The 19090-nt window shown below is 47.2% G+C and overlaps 1 protein-coding gene across 1 annotated transcript; it reads right to left on the bottom strand.

The window, feature by feature from the left end:
• Positions 1 to 1637: 1637 nt before the first annotated feature.
• Positions 1638 to 18868, bottom strand: LOC126151172 (uncharacterized). The gene is made up of 3 exons (XM_049915925.1): positions 18775 to 18868; positions 8935 to 9069; positions 1638 to 2020 (listed from the first exon to the last, which is right to left on the bottom strand). The coding sequence occupies exons 1-3, from the start codon at positions 18866 to 18868 to the stop codon at positions 1638 to 1640; spliced, it is 612 nt and encodes a 203-aa protein (XP_049771882.1).
• Between the last annotated feature and the right edge of the window lie 222 nt (positions 18869 to 19090).

The raw sequence follows: 19090 nt of genomic DNA, 5'->3' as shown, positions 1-19090 counted from the left end.
GTTGCGCGTCAACGTTGCTCGGCAACATGCCACACGGGCAGCCATGTGGTCGTCCGTCAGCATTCGTGGCACCCACCTGGATGACACTTCGCATTTTCAGGTCGTCATGCAGGATTGTGTGCACAGAACCCACAGAAATGCCAACTCTGGAGGCGATATGTTCAACAGTCATTCGGCGATACACCAAAACAATTCTCTCCACTTACTCGATCATGTCGTCAGACCGACTTGTGCGAGCCCGAGGTTGTTTCGGTTTGTTGTCACACAATGTTCAGCCTTCATTAAACTGTCGCACCCATGAACGCACTTTCGACACATCCATAACTCCATCACCACATGTCTCCTTCAACTGTCGATGAATTTCAATTGGTTTCACACCACGCAAATTCAGAAAACGAATGATTGCACGCTGTTCAAGTAAGGAAAACGTCGCCATTTTAAGTATTTAAAACAGTTCTCATTCTCGCCGCTGGCGGTAAAATTCCATCTGCCGTACGGTGCTGCCATCTCTGGGACGTATTGACAACGAATGCGGCCTCATTTTAAAACAATGCGAATGTTTCTATCTCTTTCCTGTCCGGAGAAAAAAAATCGGAGGCCTTAGTACTTGAATGCACCTCGTAAAACTGTGTCGTCTGCAAAATCCAAATCCTCCAGACATTCATGGATCCCCCACTGGATTCCTCGTCTCCTGCCTGCTGTTGGTCGTCTCATAACTGAGTCTAGAACAAGTAGAAAAAAAATAATGTTGCGTTTGTGTTGTCGCAACATTACACTACCACTTTTACGTGAAAAAATTATGAAGTCGGTCAAAGTGTGGTGTCACCGCCAGACACCACACTTGCTAGGTGGTAGCTTTAAATCGGCCACGGTCCATTAGTACATGTCGGACCCGCGTGTCGCCACTGTCAGTAATTGCAGACCGAGCGCCACCACACGGCAGGTCTAGAGAGACTGACTAGCACTCGCCCCAGTTGTACGACGACGTTGCTAGCGACTACGCTGACGAAGCCTTTCTCTCATTTGCCGAGAGATAGTTAGAATAGCCTTCAGCTAAGTCCATGGCTACGACCTAGCAAGGCGCCATTAACCATATCTAGAGAGAGTCTCACTTGTATCATCAAGAATGCTGTATACAAATGATGGATTAAAGTTAAGTATTACAGAAGCTACGTACTTTTCTTTATAGCATTCATTACGTATCCTGTTTCAGACATCACGCCAGCCGGCGTGTGTAACGCGTGCATTTCGGCTACTTCCGAGTGGCGTGGCTGTCTTGATATGCCACAACACAAATTATCCCTTAGTGAGGGTAACACTGGCGTACATTTCTTATGGTACCACAGCAACAGACGTGATCTATTTTTTTTAACTGACGGTAAAAATTTTGCACAACATAGTACTAGAAAAGTGTACTCGTAATTGTCTCTCTGCCTCTATACTTTGCTTTCTTGCCACATATAAAAAGACAGGTAAAAGTTGGGCCAAAGTAACCACAGATTATGGGAGCAATCGACTAGGCAACTGGTGATGCAAAGTGTAGAACAATGAAGACGAAACAGAGAGGCGTGTATTGCGGCAGACGGTGGATTTGGTACAACAAGGTGTGGGGGGAGCGGCGCGCCGCCCGCCCGCGCTCAGTGGGCGTAGAAGGAGCCGAAGGGCGTGCGCGTGTAGCCGTCCTTGGACTTGGGGTGGTGCGGGTTGAAGGAGCCGCCGCGCTTGCTGTGCGGGTTGGGCCGCTGCGGCACGCCGCCGTGGTTGAGCGGGTGCCCGCGGAACGGCGGCTGCGGCACCAGCTCCAGCCGCACGTTGCGGTCCTTGCGCCACGTCGCGACGCCCAGCGTCTCGGGCTGCAGCAGCACGTCGCACTTCTCGGGGAAGAGCTCGCGCGCGTGGTCGTAGTTGGCGCTGAGCGCCAGGTCCAGCGAGTCGCGCGGCACGCCGATCTGCCGGAAGCGCCGCATCTGCCGCACGCTGCTCAGCGTCTGGTGCGCCGTCAGCCGCGCGCCCACCGCCTCTGCAACGCCGGGATACTGTACCGTACTGTACTATACGATACTGTGCTCGCTGGCTGCGTTACGGGGGGAGTATCGTAAAGTACTAATTAACACCCGGGGCTAGATAGTGGTAAGCCACACACTCACGAGGAGAACACGGCAGGCGCCATAACCCGATTTCGCAGAAACTTCGCTCAGTGGAAGAGGAATCAACCGAATACGAGTCTCGGCATATCCCTAGATACTTGACTGTTACCGAGAAAACGCAGGCTGGTCTCAGCTGAAATTCTGGCACACTGACTAGCGTCGCGGCCTCGTACTTTTGCCTGCCACGTTAGAAATACAGTTAGTGTTATTATTTACTTTATTTTATTACATTTCTTTGATTTATCGGCCCATGTCTGTGGAAGGTTACTAGATCAATATTTTTTGCCAAAAGTTTTAATCTTTTTTTTAAAATTGTCATATTCTTACATTTCAAAGAAAATGCCTTTTGCATGCTGCACATCGAAATTTTTATTTTTATTTATGCACCCAGACCCCTTTTGCCTTTTTTACGAGGCATCTTCAGTGGTTGTCCTGAATTTTTTTTTTTTTTTTTTTTTTTTTTTTTTTACGAAATGGAAAGGTACTTACAAGTAACTTCTAATTCACTGCATCTAAGCAAGTTACCTGTAAGTACCTTTTCATTTCGTAAAAAAACGTTAAGGAACTGTTTTTAAATCCATAACCTAGATGTGAAAATATAACCTATGTGTAAAAAGAACAAATCGTGTAATATTTCAGGACACCCACTGAAGATGCCTTGTAAAAAAGGCGAAAGGGGTCTGGGTGCATAAATAAAAATAAAAATTTCGATGTGCAGCATGCATTGAAACAACTGCAATTTATATAGAGCTTCTCCGAAAATGGCCACTACAAGAAACGTCTTACATTTCATTCTTATATCAATTATTAGAGATGCAAAACAGGCTATAGCAGCAACCATATCCTCACGTTATGCTGATCCATACGCAAAACTTGACACACGTGAAGGAGAGCGGCACTTATATTGACTCTCTAAAGCAAGACATCGCAATTCAGAAGATGTCATCAGTTCTACGGAGTCAGTGATGAGATCGGTCATCTGCTAGTTGACTGTAAGAGGGCCAGAGAACGATGGCGCAAGCCCGTAATAGAAATTGCAGTCGAAGAGGTCAAGACTGGGAAGGCCACCTGCCCAGACGACCTTCCATCAGAGCTATGGTGTTTCCATCATTGGAAGGCAGCCGAATGGCTAAAGGAACTCTTCAACAAGATCATTGACGAGGGACAAACACCAACTGATTGGCAGCAGAGTATCACCGTGCCTGTCTTTAATAACAAGGGAAATCCCGCTGAGTGCACCAACTACCGTCCAATTCGACTTCTCTGCCACGCCATGAAAATCTATGAGCGTGTTCTGGACCAAAGGATCCGTGAGATCACACAGATTTCCAGAAACCAAGCTGGGTTTGTGAAGAACTGCGGCACAACTGATGCGATTCATGCTGCAAGACTCTCAGTCGAGAAACACCACGAGAAAGCGAAGCCGCTGCATCTAGCATTCCTGGATCTCGAAAAGGCCTTTTTGATCAGGTGCCACACAGCCTCATCTGGCTAGCACTTCGACAGCATGATGTGCCGGAACAGCTTATTAACTGGGAGAAGTTACTTTATACACAGAAGAGAAGTTATGTCCGTACAACCTCAGGACTATCCAAGGACTTCCCCATCAAAGGCCGGCGTCCATCAGGGTTCTGCATTATCACCACTTCTGATCATTCTCGTAATGGACACCGTGACAGCTGACCTGATGCGGGCATGGACCCTACTTTATGCTGACGACGTGATGCTGGCAGCAGAAAACAAACTTGATCTGCAGAGTCTAGCTCAAGACTGGAGTGACCGGCTGGCACAACACGGTTTCGAAGGAAACCGAGTACATGACATCGCACAGACATGAAATGGGAACCATCACGATTAATGAAGAAGATCTGACTCGTGTGAGTAAGTTTAAGAGCTCAACACCAGAACTCAGGATGAAGTGGCGAAAAACAACCGGAGTCACTTGCGACCGCAGGATTAAAGATAATTTAAAATAAAAAATCTGTCGCACTGTCATCCGACCAGTCGACTTGTATGGTTGTGAGTGCTGGCCGACTACAGTTGAGACAGAACGCCGCCTAAGTGTAATGGAAACGAAGATGCTAAGGTGGACAGCGGGATTCACTAAGTTAGATCACGTTTCTAGTGACAGTATTAGGAAACAGTTTGGTGTTCCACCGATCCAAGAAAAGCTGCGTGAGAGTCGTCTTCGATGGTTTGGGCATGTTTTACGGGCCGTGATGACTCTATTGCCAAGGCGGGTTACACACTTGAAGTCATCGGCAGAAGACCCAAAGGACGCCCTAAGCAACGTTGGGCTGATACAATTCATAAAGACCTTAAATACGTAAACATCCACCCAGATGCAGCCCGCGATAGAGTGAAATGGAGACAACGCACCCATGTAGCGGACCCCGCAGACACGCGGGACAAACGCTGAAAGAAAATAACAAATCAATTATTACATTAATTTTTACAGTTCATTCTTACGCTTACTCTACAGGAAAGATTGGTGCGTTACCTTGTATAATACCGATAAGAGAAACATTCGAAACATAGAAATTCCGAACGCCATAGGCATCGCCGAGTAGGCAGGTTTGCTTCAGGATCATTAATACTGCTGTAGATTGTCAATAATTTCGTGGCAATTCATGCATAACTTATCAGTTTACCGAATTCTGTCGCTTCCAATTGCTTATGAATCATCGAAAACAATTTCAAACAATTTTCTCATCCATTTATAGCTTCTTCTTTTCTTTTTTCTAAATTCATTCACAGGACAGCATTATTTCAGTATAAAATAGAAAACATTCCTGGTATAATCTTCTATATCATGCGTAAATAGATGAAAAACAAAAATAAAAATATTCATCGCATTTCAAACACGGATTGCGGAACGATGAAGCTGTGACGTTAGCGACTATGCAAATATTTCAGATAAAGTTTTTCCTCTTTAAAAGCACTTACAGTACCTTGTAAACTTTGATCGTCTTTTCCTCAGAAACGGTCGAGTATTTACTGGTAAGCTGAGTCAAGTGTTTGCTTAGTTTGGCTCTTCTTCCACTGAGCGATGTTTCTGGCCAATCGGGTTATGGCACTTGCCGTGTTCTCCTTGTGAGCAATGTTGAGATTTTTACACTTGTATATTTGCTGGAGGATGGGAAGCCATTGGTGGAGTAGTATTTGTGGAAACCGAAAAATTTATATATATATATATATATATATATATATATATATATATATATATATATATATATATATATCGAAAATGTTTTGCATCATCTCGGTTCTGAGAGTTTCGGAACCTGTACAGAAAATTGTAATAGAGATTAACATAAACATCATTTCCGCGCATTTTATTGCTCATGAAAACCACACATTACATGTTGTACCACCATTCAGCGATACCTTCAGAGGTGGTGGTCCAGACTGCTGTACATACCGGTACCTCTAATACACAGTAGTACGTCCTCTTGCACTGATGCATGCCCGTATTCGTCGCTGCATATTACTCACAAGTTCATCAAGGCGCTGTTGGTATAGATTATCCCACCCCTCAATGGCGATTCGGCGTTGATCTCTCTGAGTGAATGGTGGGTTACGTCATCCATAAGCAGCCGTTTTCAATCTACCAGGCATGTTCGATAGTGTTCATGTCTGGAGAACATCCTAGCCACTGTAGTCGAGCGATGTCGTTATGCTGAAAGAAGTCATTCACAAGATGTGCACGATGGGGGCGCGAACTGTCGTCCATGAAGACGAATGCCTCGTCAGTATCCTACCGGTATGGTTGCACTATCGGTCGGAGGATGGCATTCACGTATCGTACAGCCGTTACGGCGAATTCCAGGACCACCAGCGGCGTACGCTTGCCCCACATGATGCCATCCCAAAACGTCAGGGAACCTCCACCTTGCTGCACTCGCTGGACAGTGTGCCTAAGGCGTTCAGCCTGGCGGGGATGCCTCCAAACACGTCTTCGACGATTGTCTGGTTGAAGGCATATGCGACACTCATCGTTGAAGAGAAGTTGATGTCAATCCTGAGCGGTCCATTCGACATGTTGTTGGGTCCATCTGTATAGCGCTGCATGGTGTCGTGGTTACAAAGATGGACCTCGCCATGGACGTCGGGAGTGAAGTTGCGGATCATGCAACATCGCCGCTTTGGTTCACTCCGAGACGCCTGGACACTTTCCTTGTTGAGAGCCCTTCGTGGCACAAAGTAACAATGCGGACGCAATCGAACCGCTACATTGACCGTCTAGGCATGGTCGAACTACAGACAACAAGAGCCGCGTACCTCCTTCCTGATGGAATGACTGGTACTGCTCGGTTGTCGGACCCCCTCCGTCTAATAGGCACTGCTCATGCATGGTTGTTTACATGTTTGGGAGGGTTTAGTGATATCTCTGAACAGTCAAAGCGACTGTGTCTGTGATACAATATCGACAGTCAACGTCTGTCCTCGAAGTTCTTGGAACTGGGGTGGTGCAAAACTTTTTTGATATATTGTTCATGGATCCTGCAAACCGAAAATCTTAACGGAATTCCAAGACCGTACCAAAATTTTTACAGTAGTTCCTCAGACTAGCCTGGACGCACAAAAAGAAGCGAACTGCCTATGAAGAGAGCAATGATATGATAAACCATTTTTAATCTAGTAACTATAACGTGACTACAATGTACATTTTATGTTTGCATGGAGTAATATTTGTCTACAATGCTTTTTACAGGTGATGAATGCAATGTATTTTAAAATGGCAAAAGATATTTTTATGTGACATAATAACAATTTGACAAGTTTCAAATTTTTTGCTTTACTTGTACTGTGAAACCTTGCTTCTTGCCAAATGTCATAATTCTACGTCAACGGAAAGCACACTATAGGTTTTGATGCGTCAATTTCGAGTATCAAAATATGACTTAGAAGCCTACATTGTTTACACCCCCAAGGGGTCATAGACCTTAATATGTGACATAACTTTGAACTTGATAGGTTCGCCCGTTCGTGGGAAAAAGGATTCTTAACAGTCGGACAGACAGATGGACAACAAAGCGAAGATATAATGGTTCCGTTTTTTGCAGGTTGAGGTATGGAACCCTAAAAAGTTTGTTTTGTGATTTTTCTGTTTCATGTATAGTGCGGCAATTGACACATTGTGGATGGCAGTCTTCGCACGTCGGGGCAGTACCGCAACCACCTGGCGTTGCCGGAAACATTCGCCCAGCAGCCGAAGGCCGACGAAGGGAGAAGAGACCAACAATTGTATTTCACTTGCTGAGTCAATTTTAAAACCAAAACGAACGGTACTTGTAACAACAAAATATACTATATTGTACTGAACGTTGTAAAGTAAAAAATTCAGTCCATGTTGAGCTCTGCATATGTAAAGCTCGCTGTATTGCATTGCTTCAGTCTTTGTCTATGAAATTTACATATGATCAGAATTCTACAAATGTTTTGTGAGTGCTGGAAGGTGTATAGTGTCCGTAAAAAATAAGAACTGTGGAAACGTGTTGCAGTTAACATGGTGGTTGCTACTGATAATCAAACGAAAGTAAGCTTCTTCACCTGTGGCTATAGGTGATTGAAGTAAGAATGGAGAAGATACGTTTCGGAGCAAGTACCTAAACTAAAAGTAGTCTGTGGTTGCTTAAACTGTATATGAGGGACGAGGAACTAATACAAACTGTTACCAGGTAGCAAATGCGAAAAGGAGCTGTTCGAAAGTACAGCGTGAGTCTCGTGTGTCAAGTAAACTGTTGTTCAGTTACTTTTCTGTGATGTTCAAGACCTGAATAGTTAAAGCGAGAACAAAAATGGTAGTCAGGCTCTCCGGATTATTGGCTATCTGTGGTTGTTGAAACACACGCAGCTGTTAGCCAGATCGTTGTTGATAAGAAAAGAGCATCGCAAAAAGCTTCTGCATTGACTGTATATTTGAATACACCTTGACCAGTCATTCAGAGAAGATCGTACAAACTATTACAACGTTAGTTTAGGGTACGAATTCTGAATGAGTTTCTTAATTGCGCTTCCCAGAGCTATGCAGAGACGAAGATTATCTATGGTACGCATAGCAACATGGATAAACAAGATCTCTACAAGGAGGACAAACATTCACGTATGACTTTTCTAAATGTATGAAAACTAATTTTTCTCTAAATTTTTCCAAACTCTGTCGTGAAAATGTGGTCTGTACATTATCTACCAGCTTTGAAATCATATACGACCATATATTACATTGTATTGTATTGTATGTTAACCGGGGACCTAGAAACGACGGAGAGGCTCCGTCCCCGCCACAGCCGCAGTGGTCCACAACCCCACCACGACTACCGCAGTCCACTTCACCCCTCCGCCACCCCACACCGAACTCAGGGTACTGTGCGGTTCGGACCCCGGTGGACCCTCAGAGAACGTCTCACACCAGACGAGTGTAACCCCTATGTTTGCGTGGTAGAGTAATGGTGCTGTACACGTACGTGGAGAATTGTTGGCGCAGCAATCGCCGACATAGCGTAACTGAGCCGGAATTAGGGGAACCAGCCCGCATTCGCCGTGGCAGATGGAAAACTGCCTAAAAACCATCCACAGACTGGCCGCTTCACCGGACCTCGACACAAATCCGCCGGGCGGATTCGTGCCAGGGACCAGGCGCTCCTACCCGCCCGGAAACCCGTGCGTTAGACCACACGGCCAACCGGGCGGGCTATATGTTACATAGTGTATAAAACGATGTATTAGCAGCAAATCCGTTTACCTGGCTGACACTGTGTGAGACTTCTACGTTAACGCGCCTCACCTGGGATGGTTGGCAACGAGTCCGGGTGGACCCTCCGGGGCGGCGCCGGCACCCACACGCCCTCGGTGCCCATGTCCGGCAGCACGCGCCGGTTACGCACCTCGCGCGACGGCCACTTTGCCATCGCCTCTATGTCTGCACAACACAACACCACAATCGATGCATTAGTCACATTCCTTCCTGCCAGAAAACTGTTCTCAAAAATGTTCAAATGTGTGTGAAATCTTATGGAACTTAACTGCTAAGGTCATCAGTCCCTAAGTTTACACACCACTGAACCTAAACTATCCTAAGGTCAAACATACACACCCATGCCAGAGGAAGGATTCGAACCTCCGCCGGGACCAGTCGGACTTAACTGCTAAGGTCATCAGTCCCGAAGCTTATACACTACTTAACCTAAATTATCCTAAGGACAAACACACTCATCCATGCCCGAGGGAGGACTCCAACCTCCGTCGGGACCAGCCGCACATTCCATGGCTGCAGCGCCTTAGACCGCTGTGCTGATACCGCGCGGCAAACTGTTCTCGAAACACAATAATTTCACTGGGCAAAAATTTTAGTCTCCTGGTGTATGTAAGCTATAAGTCACTTTATCCTACACGTGAATTTGAGTATTATAGGTACAAACAAAAGGGTCGAGTAGACAACAATGAAATAAGCAAATAATGCTAATAAACATACATCCGGAAAGCAATAGTCTCCATGATACAAAGTATGCACAACTGCAGTCATGCGCAAGCTAATCGGCTGTCTGGATGGACTTCCCTAAGGTGAAAGCGAACTGATGTACACTCGTGCTCATAAATTGAAAATGCAGAATGTGGTTCCACACAACGTGGCACTACACAAAACTGGCGCTAATAGCATAGGCACATAGGGAATACACGCGACACAGATCTGTAACACCACAGTATTGGTGATAAGTCGAGCAAACCGTCCCAAAACACATGTGCTTAAAGAATCCACTGTTTCCTGGGCATGTAGCCCCACATCAGTATGGCATATCATCACCATGCACACGTACAGAGGCCGCACAACGGGTTGGCATACTCTGGACCAGGTGGTCGAGCTGCTGCTGGGGTATAGCCTCCCATTCTTGCATCAGTGCCTGTCGGAGCTCCTGAAGTGTTGTAGGGGTTTGAAGACGTGCAGCGATACGTCGACCGCGAGCATTCCAGACGTGCTCGATGGAGTTTAGGTCTGTAGAACAGGTAGTCCACTCCAAAAAATGTGTTCAAATGTGTGTGAAATCTTATGGGACTTAACTGCTAAGGTCATCAGTCCGTAACCTTACACACTACTTAACCTAAATTATCCTAAGGACAAACACTCACACCCATGCCCGAGGAAGGACTCGAACCTCCGCCGGGACCAGCCGCACAGTCCATGACTGCCGCGCCTCGGACCGCTCGGCTAATCCCGCCCGGATAGGTCACTCCATTCGCCTGATATCATCTGTTTAAAGGTAGTCCTCCACGATGTCAGGTAGGTGGGGCCGTGCGTTATCATCCACCATGAAGAGGGTGGGACCGACTGCACCCCTGAAAAGGCGAACGTACTGGTGCAAAATGACATCCCGAATTATTTGACCTGTTACAGTTCCTCTGTCAAAGACATGCAGGGCTGTATATGCACCAATCGTAATCCCACCCCACATCAAACCATTACCTCCATACAGATCCCCGTCAAGGACATTAAGGGGTTGGTATATGATTCCTGGCTCATGCCAGATGAAAACCTGGCGACAATCACTGTTCAGACTCTACCTGGACTCGTCCGTGAACATAACTTGGGACCACTGTTCCAATGACCATGTGCTGTGTTCTTGACGCCAGGCTTTACGGGCTCTCCTGTGACCACGGGTCAGTGGAATGCAGGTTGCAGGTCTCCGGGTGAATAAAGACAACTGTTCCAGTGGCTGCGGTAAGGTCCCGAGTAAGGCTACCTGCAGTACTCCGTGGCCGTCTGCGGGCACGGGCGAATAAACCATGTCTGTTCAGTCGTCTGTAGACTGTGTGTCTGCAGACAACTGTTCCAGTGGCTGCGGTAAGGTCCCGAGCAAGGCTACCTGCAGTACTCCGTGGCTGTCTGCGGACACTGATAGTGAGGTATCGGTCTCCTTGTGGTGTTCTAGACTGTGGACGTCGCGCACTGTAGCGCCTGGACACGTTTCCTGTCTGCTGGAATTGTTGCCATAATCTTGAGATCACACACTGTGGTGTACGGAGGGCCCGTGCTATGACCTGTTGTGTCTGACCAGCCTCCAGTCGCCCTAGTATTGTACTCCTCATAACGTCATCAGTATGTGTTCTTTGAGCCATTTTCAACACAACCATTAGCACGCCTGAAAACGTCTGCACACTTACTCGCTGCACCGTACTCTGACATGCACGAACACACCTCTGCGTATGTGGTCTGCTGCCAGCGCCTCCGTGCGACGATCGCAGGTCAAATGCACCACATGGTCATACCCCGAGGTGATTTAAACCAGCAAACCACCCACCAGAGCGTTGTTTCTCCATATATCAGCATTATCATTAATTTATGAGCATGAGTGTATTACATGCATGACAGTGCACACTTTCATTTGCCTATTCGAGAATATGAGTACGTAGCACGAACCCGCGACAGTAAATCTATTGGTCGTGACTCGCAAAAACCATGGCCTCCCAGTTTCTGTTAGATTTTTTTGTGTGGGGTATATAAAAACCTTTGGAGTATTCCAGTCCTGTTTACAGTGTCGATCAACTACGGGAATGGATGGTTGTGAATGCATTCAGAACATGCCTGGGATTTTTGAAAGGCATCAGTGATGACAGGGGTTGAAGACTGCTTTCACATGAACAGCGGCCATGTGGAGTGCTTGTTCTAATGTGTTTCTCCTCAACTATGTGTTTTCACTTTGGATCCTTGAGGGCTATTTTGTAATGTGTTCATATTCTCTGAAATGCGTTGGTGCGTTGTGGACTGACTCGTCTCATTTTTATTACGTTTCTTTCGTTCGATTTTTGTACCTGAGGCTTTTTCGATTAAATGCATCGTTGCTGATTATGAGCAGCCCCAGTGATTGTAACAATTAAGCTGTCGTTTCCCATTTTAAAATCCTCTCCGCAGTGGTAGCAATAGCATTTGAATCTTTCTGCAGCTGCGTGTGTGGGTCGCATAATGAGCTGAGGAAGGAACAGGCGAGTTCCGGTGACTCCAGGGGAGGAGGTGGGGTCGAGCGGGCAGCGTCATTCCCTTTTCTAAGAAAAATGATGCCGAGGGTCAGTGGGCCACATGTAGGGCAGGTCGCCCGCCATCTGTTTTCTTTAGGGCAGGCGCCCGACTGCCACCAGTCACAAACTTCTTCTCCACCTTAAGATGTCGGTATGATCAGCAGTGCTGAAAAATGGAGGCATTTTGCAAGCCAAATCTAATCGATCAGAGCACCGTTCTGTAGAATTTTGTTTGCTGTGGATGACAGCAGCAGGATGACAAGTCATTTTTCGTGGGAAGAGAATTCCAATGATCAAAATAAATTGTGGCATATTGCTATATTATCTGGACAGGAAACTAAATTTTTTCCGTCAGTTACAGTCATAGAAAAACTAAAGAAAATAAAAGTATTTTCGTTTGATAAATACAAACAAAATATTACAATAGATTCCACTGCAGACGCTACAGTTTCTTCTTACTGTCATCTTGCATAATACATTTTATATGAGACAGCTAGGCCTTCTCCTGATTGGAGATACTTTTGAATGCAGTCTGGCAGACTCCTTACCAAATTGTCCAGGAAAGTCTATGGGACATTGTCCCATAGCTTCATAGCGGCCTCTATGATAAGTGGATAAAAAAATTGTAGTCAATGTGCCGAATTTTGGCACGATTGTGTTCCGGCCGCGAGTGTTAAGGTCGATGTTGGCCTCGCCAGAGATACTGGGGGCGCCGAACGGCCCTCTGACGACGAGGAGTGGAGGATTAGAAAGTAGCGAGCGAGAAGGACAGAACGACAGAGTGTTGGGGTCCGGATGGTCCGAATTGCGAATTAATAATTTTGGCACTCTATCTAAATGAACTGATGGTGAAACCGAGGTGCTTGGGAATTCAACGCTGCTGTGGGAAGCCGTGGGCTCTTCAGTTGTATGGACGCAATTACGGCGAGCTGTGGCCGATGTCGTTTGTGGGTGTTTTGGCACGGCAGATAAACAAGACAGCGTGGGTCCAACCCGAACACGCTGTGTTGTAGCATGTTCGCCCACAATAAGGATATCATGATATTGGACAAGAAAGCAGTGGAATGCGGTACGTGTATTAAACTTCAGTGACTTCCGCGGTGTTCGTTTATTTAATTGTGTGGAGATTGAGCAGTAACTGTCATTTTTCAAGGAAATTTACAATTGTGTACAAGTGTGGCCAATGCCGTATGGGAGTTGTCATAAAGTTATTATATTTATTATTTGTGAACATAATTTGCTGTTATCAGGATTACTCAATGGACAGATTTGAAATTGTTAGTTCTGCGCTGTAGTTCAGCGGATTATAAATAATGGAATTTGACAGGTATGCTAACTGTGAGTTTTGGATGTGTTTTTATATCTGCGTATTAAAGGAAAGTGAATTTTGAAGTTTGTATGGTACCTTTCTACCATTACGAGCCTGTAAGTTTTTATTTGGAAGTGATGCTGTTTGCTACTGTCACTGGTCGACATTTTATTACCTGATTAGCCGTTATTTAACCAGCCTTTCTATGAAGTGTTTTAAGACTTGTTTCTCAGTGAACTATTATCAATAAATTACGTAAATCAGTAATGTTGTGTAAGCAGTTACTGAAGGCACCCATCTCCATTAGCCAATGGACCATGGCCAGTTGGGAACGGGCAGTGATGTAACATTAGGGGGCTAGAGGCTATTTGTTAACTTGTGGCAACGCAAATCCTGTTGTTTGTTGTTCTTGTTGAAGTGTCTAGTCACCCCTAAATTAAAAGTAATTCCGGACGTCAAGTAGGGTGAGATGGTGATATCGGAGGAGGGGGAGGGGGGAATATTGCTTGCGAGGCTATATTCCAGTACGGCCGTCCTTTTCGCAGGCCTCCATCTTGGATGCGACTTGTAATTTTCATGTTGGAACGGGGTTATGTAATGAATCACACAGGTAAAGAACTACACAAGAAAAAAATGGTGTCTTTCGTATGAGCGTAGCTTCATTCATACTCAAGTTATGACTAGTGTTTCTTCCTGAGAGGTGATGACGTTGATACAAACTGAAAGCATTGAGATTGTCTTGGATCGCGAGAGAGGAACACAGGTCTTGTTGAGGATTTCAACCAACGTCACCCTGACAGACCTCCAAATACCCACAGCACGAAATTCCGTCAAACCGGCTCTGTAGCAGGAAAATCTAAAGCTGGACGATCGAAAATGGTTACACCAGTAATGCAAGGACAGCACCGAGCCAGACGCCTTATAGCGTGCATCCCACCGACACTAAACCACCGACATCTGCGACTTCTGTGCTGGCAAGCGAGAGCCCTTTGAAGGACAGGGAAGTCTGTTGTGTTTCGTGATGAAAGCAGTTTCTGCCTCGGTGCCAGTGATGGCCGCAATTAGTTAGGAGGATGGCAGCTGAGGACCAGCGAACAACCTGTCTGCCGCTGGACGCACTGGACCTACTCCTGGAGTTATGGTCCGGGGTTCGATTTCGTCTGACAGCAGGAACACTATCGTGGTTATCCCACGCACAGTGTCTACAATTTGTGTGTCAGTCTGGTGATTCGATCTGCCGTGCTGCCATTCGTGAATAACATTGCAGGAGATGTTTTGCAACAGGGTAACTCTCTCCCACATACCGCTGTTGTAACCCAACATGCTCTACAGTGTCAACATATTGCCTTGGCCTGCTAGAGCACCAGATCTGTCTCCAATCGAGCACACATCGGACGACAACTCCAGCGTCATCCACGAACATCATTAACCGTTCCTACACTCCTGGAAATGGAAAAAAGAACACATTGACACCGGTGTGTCAGACCCACCATACTTGCTCCGGACACTGCGAGAGGGCTGTACAAGCAATGATCACACGCACGGCACAGCGGACACACCAGGAACCGCGGTGTTGGCCGTCGAATGGCGCTAGCTGCGCAGCATTTGTGCACCGCCGCCGTCAGTGTCAGCCAGTTTGCCGTGGCTTACGGAACTCCATCGCAGTCTTTAACACTGGTAGCATGCCGCGACAGCGTGGACGTGAACCGTATGTGCAGTTGACGGACTTTGAGCGAGGGCGTATAGTGGGCATGCGGGAGGCCGGGTGGACGTACCGTCGAATTGCTCAACACGTGGGGCGTGAGGTCTCCACAGTACATCGATGTTGTCGCCAGTGGTCGGCGGAAGGTGCACGTGCCCGTCGACCTGGGACCGGACCGCAGCGACGCACGGATGCACGCCAAGACCGTAGGATCCTACGCAGTGCCGTAGGGGACCGCACCGCCACTTCCCAGCAAATTAGGGACACTGTTGCTCCTGGGGTATCGGCGAGGACCATTCGCAACCGTCTCCATGAAGCTGGGCTACGGTCCCGCACACCGTTAGGCCGTCTTCCGCTCACGCCCCAACATCGTGCAGCCCGCCTCCAGTGGTGTCGCGACAGGCGTGAATGGAGGGACGAATGGAGACGTGTCGTCTTCAGCGATGAGAGTCGCTTCTGCCTTGGTGCCAATGATGGTCGTATGCGTGTTTGGCGCCGTGCAGGTGAGCGCCACAATCAGGACTGCATACGACCGAGGCACACAGGGCCAACACCCGGCATCATGGTGTGGGGAGCGATCTCCTACACTGGCCGTACACCACTGGTGATCGTCCAGGGGACACTGAATAGTGCACGGTACATCCAAACCGTCATCGAACCCATCGTTCTACCATTCCTAGACCGGCAAGGGAACTTGCTGTTCCAACAGGACAATGCACGTCCGCATGTATCCCGTGCCACCCAACGTGCTCTAGAAGGTGTAAGTCAACTACTCTGGCCAGCAAGATCTCCGGATCTGTCCCCCATTGAGCATGTTTGGGACTGGATGAAGCGTCGTCTCACGCGGTCTGCACGTCCAGCACGAACGCTGGTCCAACTGAGGCGCCAGGTGGAAATGGCATGGCAAGCCGTTCCACAGGACTACATCCAGCATCTCTACGATCGTCTCCATGGGAGAATAGCAGCCTGCATTGCTGCGAAAGGTGGATATACACTGTACTAGTGCCGACATTGTGCATGCTCTGTTGCCTGTGTCTATGTGCCTGTGGTTCTGTCAGTGTGATCATGTGATGTATCTGACCCCAGGAATGTGTCAATAAAGTTTCCCCTTCCTGGGACAATGAATTCACGGTGTTCTTATTTCAATTTCCAGGAGTGTAAATAAAAAAGTACAAAAAATACACAGTTAGAATCGAATATTTAACTTGACCATATATCTTAAAGGGAGGCAGCGATACCAAAACATATTGGCCCGAGGCAGGATTCGAACCTATGACCTTAGCGGTCGCGCGGTTCCAGACTGTAGGGCCTAGAACCACTTGGCCACCCCGGCCGGCGGAATGCTGTTCATCAATGGCAACACGTCAGGTCGAATCACCAGACTGAGATACAAATTTGTAGTCAGTTAGCGTGGGACCATGAGAGTGTTCCTGCTGTCACGCGAAGTCGAACCCCAGACCATAATTCCAGGTGTAGGCCCAGTATGTCTAACACGCAGACATGTTAGTTTCACGCCCTCAACTGGCCTCCTCGGTAATTTCCAAAAATGATTGCCTATCGAAGTCGCGCTGTCCAAACGATAGATATGGAACGTGAGATCCTAAATCGATCATGCGACTCTGGTGGCGGGTGTTGTGATCAGTTATTTGTGATCGTCATTTTTATCTGTTTCCCGTTGTTCCCTTAGTTGCTGTACATTACATACGTACCTCCGCAAATTATTTGTGGGTTGTTAGGGAATCCCAGACGATTTATGTCATTAGTGGATGGGAAGTCTCGTGTTCTTGACGTTTCTTCAGCGGATTCTCTCACATGGAAAACCTAATTCCATGTTTATCCAGTGTAAAAAATTGTTCGAATTTTAGTCGCAAATATGGATTACTACCGGACGAGGAAAGAAGGGACTGTGTAGACTGTGGCCGTGCGAAGTGTGTAAAACTTCGTAAGAACAGTTTCGATGCTGAAATGCCGTTTACAATTTCACTGTGGACAGTGCGGAAAACGAACGAGTATCAGGAACAGCACATGGTTCGACTCTTCCAAATTGTCCATCCAGACCACCGTAATGAACTTTCACATGATAACAACACCGACGACGAGTAAGGTAAGTCGTCTCCTTTGCAATGTTGCTGTAGCGACCACCGCAAACATACTCGTAACGCCCGCCACCAGAGTCGCATGATCGATTTAGGATCGCACGTTCGATATGTATCGTTTGGACAGCGCGACTTCGATAGGTAATCATTCTTGGAAATTACCGTCTCCTTCTAACCAACGCACCGAGGCAGAACTGGCTTTCATCTGAAAACACAGTAGATTTACACCATGACCTCCAATGAGCTCTCGCTTGACACCACTGAAGTGGCGACTGGTGGTGGTTTGGGGTCATTGGAAAGCACGCTACTGAGCATGTGGCTCGGAGCTGTCCTCGAAGTAAGCCATTTCTAACAGTTCGTTGCGTCAGTGTGGTGCCAACTGCTGCTCAAATTGCTGCTGCAGATGAAGCACTACGTGCCAGAGCCATACGCCAAACACGGTGGTCTTCCCTCTCGGTAGTTCCACGTGGCCTTCCGGAGTGCGGTCTTCTTGCTACCGTCCATTCTCGTGATCACTGCAGTCATGATACAGTGGCTACACTCCTGCCGTGCCTTTTTGCAGTATCACAGAAAGAACATTCAGATGGTCGTAGATCTATTACACTTCCTCGTTCAAACTCAGTGACATGTTAAAGACATTGTTGACTATCATCAACCCACCACGTCCAGCCTGAAAGGTAACTGACGCTAACGACCATTACAGCGTGTATTTAAAGCAAAGCTGATTTGAATTCTCAAAGTGGAACTACTACCGCCACTTTTATGTGACAGTCGCGACATCTGAATAGACGTCATGTTTCATATGTAGACAGAAGCCTACCAACTTTCGTTTATGTCACACAACTCCTTCTTGGTGCTTCGATTTTTTTTCCTTCAGTTCTACTCGGTTCTCTAGTAACAATTTAACGTGTGCTCCCAGTTCCTCCCTAAACACACCCTCCTAAACCACAACATATTTCGAATAATCTTCACATTTTTCACTAGAAACTAAGAGAACCACAGATAACATTTAATATGATGTCACTTACATGCTTCGCCTGGTAAACTCGTGACGTCACACAAGGACGACACTGATCAAAGCAGACGGGTGGATTCCGACAGTGCGTTTGGCACCAGATCTTCACCGCAAGCTTTCAGAGGTGTTACTGTGGAGCAATCCAAGAAAAAAAGTCTAGTAAGCATGGGCTCTAAAACGCTTCCCTCGAGAGACATGAGCACTTGTTCATCTTCGCTAAAGTGAAACACATCTCTGCTAGCCAACAAGTGCTCATAGTTCTTGGGGTACGCATTTTAGAGGCCATGTTTACTAGACTTTTTTCTGGTTCTGATCCATGCTACACCTCCAAAAGTTTGTCAGTAGAGTTCTGTGTAGCCTTTCTTCAGGGACTGTCCATTCCGTTCAACAGCTCTTACAAATCCTTCGCTGCCTCTGACAGATGACCTAGTGCATTTGATGAAGTGGCGGAGGAGTGGTTACAGACAGGGCTAGGTGTGTAGAGGTTGGCTCACCTATCCAGGAGTGGTCGGCGTTCTCCGGCGGCAGGCAGGGGCCCATGGGGGGCACCTGCACGCCGTGTCCGTCGCCTCCATCGTCGACCTCCATCGCATCCGCTGCGGGGACGCCGCTGCCACTGGAATTTTGCTGTCTCTCTCACGGGGACTCCGCCGCCACTGGAATTTTGCCGTCTCTCTCGGGACCCGCGCCGCTGCCCAGTAACGCACCTAGAGCTGCTTCCCCGGCGCCATTGTTGCCTCTAGCGCCGAGGATGCCTCACCGCACCATTACAGCCTGGAAAGAAAGCGGCACTGAAAGGCAAACGTAGAT

This window comes from Schistocerca cancellata, chromosome 2 (genome assembly GCF_023864275.1).
Source record: "Schistocerca cancellata isolate TAMUIC-IGC-003103 chromosome 2, iqSchCanc2.1, whole genome shotgun sequence".
Lineage (NCBI taxonomy): Eukaryota > Metazoa > Arthropoda > Insecta > Orthoptera > Acrididae > Schistocerca > Schistocerca cancellata.
The sequence above is the reverse complement of the archived record's forward strand: the minus strand, read 5'-3'. Positions and strand labels throughout refer to the sequence as shown.

Coding starts and splice junctions, on each gene's coding strand:
- LOC126151172 (XM_049915925.1), bottom strand. CDS start 18,868: ATGGAGGTCGACGATGGAGGCGACGGACACGGCGTGCAGGTGCCCCCC. Junction 9,070..18,774: donor CGCCGACCACTCCTGGATAG/GTGAGCCAACCT, acceptor TGTGTTGTGCAG/ACATAGAGGCGATGGCAAAG. Junction 2,021..8,934: donor CTCGTTGCCAACCATCCCAG/GTGAGGCGCGTT, acceptor CCGGCGTTGCAG/AGGCGGTGGGCGCGCGGCTG.